At 36.4% G+C, this 3,881-nt stretch overlaps 1 protein-coding gene across 1 annotated transcript in view; it reads left to right on the forward strand.

Moving 5' to 3' along the window:
* CHRNA5 (cholinergic receptor, nicotinic, alpha 5 (neuronal)) overlaps positions 1 to 3,486 on the forward strand; it is a 6,674-nt gene extending 3,188 nt beyond the window's left edge. The window contains exons 4-5 of the mRNA XM_010021817.1: positions 597 to 1,428; positions 3,325 to 3,486. Coding sequence (XP_010020119.1) covers positions 597 to 1,428; positions 3,325 to 3,486 — 994 coding nt within the window. The remainder of the gene's footprint in view (positions 1 to 596; positions 1,429 to 3,324) is intronic.
* The last annotated feature ends 395 nt before the right edge of the window (positions 3,487 to 3,881 follow it).

The following is a 3,881-nucleotide window of genomic DNA, read 5'->3' on the forward strand; positions in this document are numbered from 1 at the left end:
TATTTAGGATGGATTTAGAATGAAGTACACTTAGCTGTAAGGGTTTGGGTTTGTTTTTTTTTCTTTGAGAATTAACAGATCTTAGAAGCAATAATTTCCGAATTTCCTTTCTGCTCAACTCTGGTGCGTATACAGTGCTTTTACATTTCCTAATTGTTGAGGCAGGATTAAAGGCTGTTGCAGTGGTTGTGTGTTTGTAAATTCAAGTTTGGAGGTGGCACACAAGTGTTACTTTACCTGTGAACTTTTTGTTCTTCATTAATTATTATTTGGCCAAATTGAAAAGTATTTGTGCTGTATTCCCAGTAGAGACCAGAGTTTGGTCATGCTGTTAAAGGTGAGGATTTTTACAATCCTTTCATAAGTCATTGGGACCCCAGAAAGTTACACAGATCTTTTCATGACTTGAAAGCATTCTTCAGTCTCCTGAAGTTGTTTGTTTGTAAACTATGTACGCATACAAAATGTTGGCTATGGAGGGGGAGAAGGGATAAACAGCTGAAATGACAATAACAAAACATATTTTCAAATTGAAAAACACACCCCCAATACACCCTCCCCACACTAATTGGATGCATCTATCTCTTTTCTTTCAGTGCAGATGGACGTTTTGAGGGAACATCTACAAAAACTGTAGTGAAATATGATGGCACCATTGCTTGGACTCCACCAGCAAACTACAAAAGTTCTTGTACTATTGATGTAACCTTCTTCCCCTTCGACCTCCAGAACTGCTCTATGAAGTTTGGCTCCTGGACTTATGATGGCTCACAGGTTGATATAATTCTTGAAGATTATGATGTTGACAAAAGAGACTTTTTCGATAACGGAGAATGGGAAATAGTGACTGCAACAGGGAGCAAAGGAAATAGGACTGATGGATGCTGCTGGTATCCTTTTGTTACATATTCATTCATAATTAGACGTTTGCCACTTTTTTACACATTGTTTCTCATTATTCCTTGTATTGGCCTTTCATTTCTAACTGTCCTTGTCTTCTATCTTCCTTCAAATGAAGGTGAAAAAATTTCTCTTTGCACTTCAGTACTGGTATCTTTAACTGTGTTTCTTCTTGTTATTGAAGAGATTATTCCATCGTCTTCTAAAGTTATTCCACTTATAGGAGAATACTTGGTGTTTACAATGATATTTGTGACATTGTCCATTGTGATAACTGTGTTTGCTATCAATATCCATCATCGCTCTTCGTCTACACACAACGCTATGGCACCTTGGGTTCGCAAGATATTTCTTCACAGGCTTCCCAAGCTACTGTGCATGAGAAGTCATGTGGATAGATACTTTCCTCAGAAGGAGGAAACAGGAAATATGGATGGATCAGAACCATCTAGGAACACCTTGGAAGCAGCTCTCGATTCTATCCGCTATATTAGAAGACACGTTATGAAGGAGAATGAAGTTCGCGAGGTGGGTGTATTAGTCACATTACACTGATTTTTTTTAAAACTGGAAATTAGAAAAGCAAGTAATGGTTTACTATGAAGTTCCATATTAAATATGTGCTATGGGATTTCCAGTGTATATACTTCACTGCAAGTTGTGTAATTATTTCCACTTGGAAGAAGTACAAATACAGTACAATACTGAGAATTCTTACAGATATTGGGATGATAAGATACAATCCTTGGGTTCTTTAGGTTTTTTTTGCTTTATTCTGCAGATCATGTTGTTAGTTACACACTGTCAGAGATACCTGTCTGTTACAAGAGCAGGTACCGTAACTGTTCCCTACAGTGCTGCAGGGTATTTTTGTGATGAGAGAGTATTTTTCATTGTACTGTTGTACCTGAAGGCTATCTGAAAAGTACATATGCTTTAAAATATTGCAATGCATTATTTGGCAGCTTTCAATTCCAAATAAAACCAATTTTTAATGCCCTAACTTATATTAGTTTGAATACAAGCTGCAGCTGTATGGTCATTTTGTGCTGAGATCGCACATGGACCAGCCTCACTATTTGTCTCTACATTAAACCAAAAGGTGTCAAAGGCTTTTTTTCAGTCTGTACATTTGCACTCTGAACTCTCCTTAATGGATGTTTACACCATTTGGGTAACAGCATTATGAATCTGTTTTCTTCCTAAGTTTTTTAAACGAGCACTGTTGGTACATCAGAGACATAAATACTATTTTCAGGCTAGTGTAGAAATATAGAAGTTTGTTGTGTGGTCTGATGATACTGCTATCTGTTTCTGAAGATTCTTTCAATCTATATAGAAATGACAATCTTCAAAAGTTGCTGGCTGCTGAGAGCGTGTTCTTACATGCTAGCCTAGGAATAAGCTAACTCCTCTACTATATCTTCCCAGGACTCAGTTCTGACATTATCACAAGGTATTCAGCCTGGATTTTGTAAACGTATCTACGCTACTGCTGAAACAGCATTCAATACCCCTGCATTGTATAAACAACACAAATAGAATAATTTGATATTAAATACATAATTTAATGTAAAGTAAGAGTGGGTTTCCTTTCTCTTACTGAACTTGTGCTACTGAACTATTTGTGAGTAAGAAGAGAGGTAATAAGTATTTTTGGTTTTCAGGTGTAATGTTGTGACACTGAACCTCAAAAATTAATATACAGCCAACAGGGGATACACTTGTAATTTCTTATTTGGGCTCCAGAGAATGCAAGATTTAATTGAAAAAGTTGTTAATAGAAACGGCACAGCTAGTGCTGTTGTAGCCTTGCTGCTTAGGAGGCAGAAGGCTTAGGAAATGTAGATAGCTCCAGTTCAAGTCAAATACAATTGTTTGGCAGGGTTTTAATTTGCTTGCACAATTGTATCTGTTATACTTGCAAAACGGTGTATAGGTATGAGTAATCTAATCGTAAGGAAAAACAGCCTTGAAAGTACAGTGAGTACAGAAAGTTTGGGTGGTGTTTTTTGTGTGTGTGTATGTTTTGTTTATTTGGATTGGTTATTTGTTTTTATACAACTTTTGCTTCTAGCTCCTGCCCAGGAATTCTGCTTTATGATGAGGCTGTGGCATGAATCCTAAATCCTGCAGTATGCTAGAAAATTGCATGTTGATTTCGTCTCTCTGTAGTTGAGAATGTTCAGTGCTTGTCAGGGTTGGTTTCTGAATTAAAATGTAGTGCTGGTCTGTATAGCTTACCAATTTTCATAGAGGAAGTTTGTTCCTGTTCTAGCTCATAGAGTTGTTACAAGAAGTTATTAACTCGGGTTACCAATGGACCTGATTGGAAAAATGTGATTAAGAATTGCAGGGTTTGGTACTGTATCTTTCTTGATGCTTGCACATACTGACCCAACTCTTACGTTCTTTGTTTTTTAGGTTGTTGAAGACTGGAAATATATTGCTCAGGTTCTTGATCAAATGTTCTTATGGACTTTTCTTTTGGTTTCAATAATTGGATCACTTGTGTTATTTGTTCCTGTTATTCATAAATGGGCAAGTATTATAGTACCTACAAATATAGGCAGCACAAACGCATAAAACAGTATTGGATCTGTCTCCTGCTAATATGGCTCTAAAGAGTTTTGCAGTAGCTCTATTTCCATGCATGTTCTTTTAGGCATGTTTCTGATAGAGTAACAAAAAATCCAAACCCAGAAAATTGTGTTTATTTTAAAGCATGGCATCCCTAGAACACAAAGAAGTCAATTTGCTTATTGCCAGTCTACTAAGTTACCTTTAAATTGGGTCAGAATTGGAAGGATCTTCTTGAGCCCTTGCATGTATGATATGTCAGAGAAGCATACCAACACCTACTGCAAAATAGAAGAATTTAAAATGTTCTAGTGATGATTGCTAGAATCCAATTGTTAAGTTATAATAGAAATTGTTATATTGAATATTAAACATTTGCAGATAGTAACACAGTAGAGTTG

Source organism: Nestor notabilis, unplaced genomic scaffold (assembly GCF_000696875.1).
Source record: "Nestor notabilis isolate BGI_N333 unplaced genomic scaffold, ASM69687v1 scaffold27040, whole genome shotgun sequence".
Lineage (NCBI taxonomy): Eukaryota > Metazoa > Chordata > Aves > Psittaciformes > Psittacidae > Nestor > Nestor notabilis.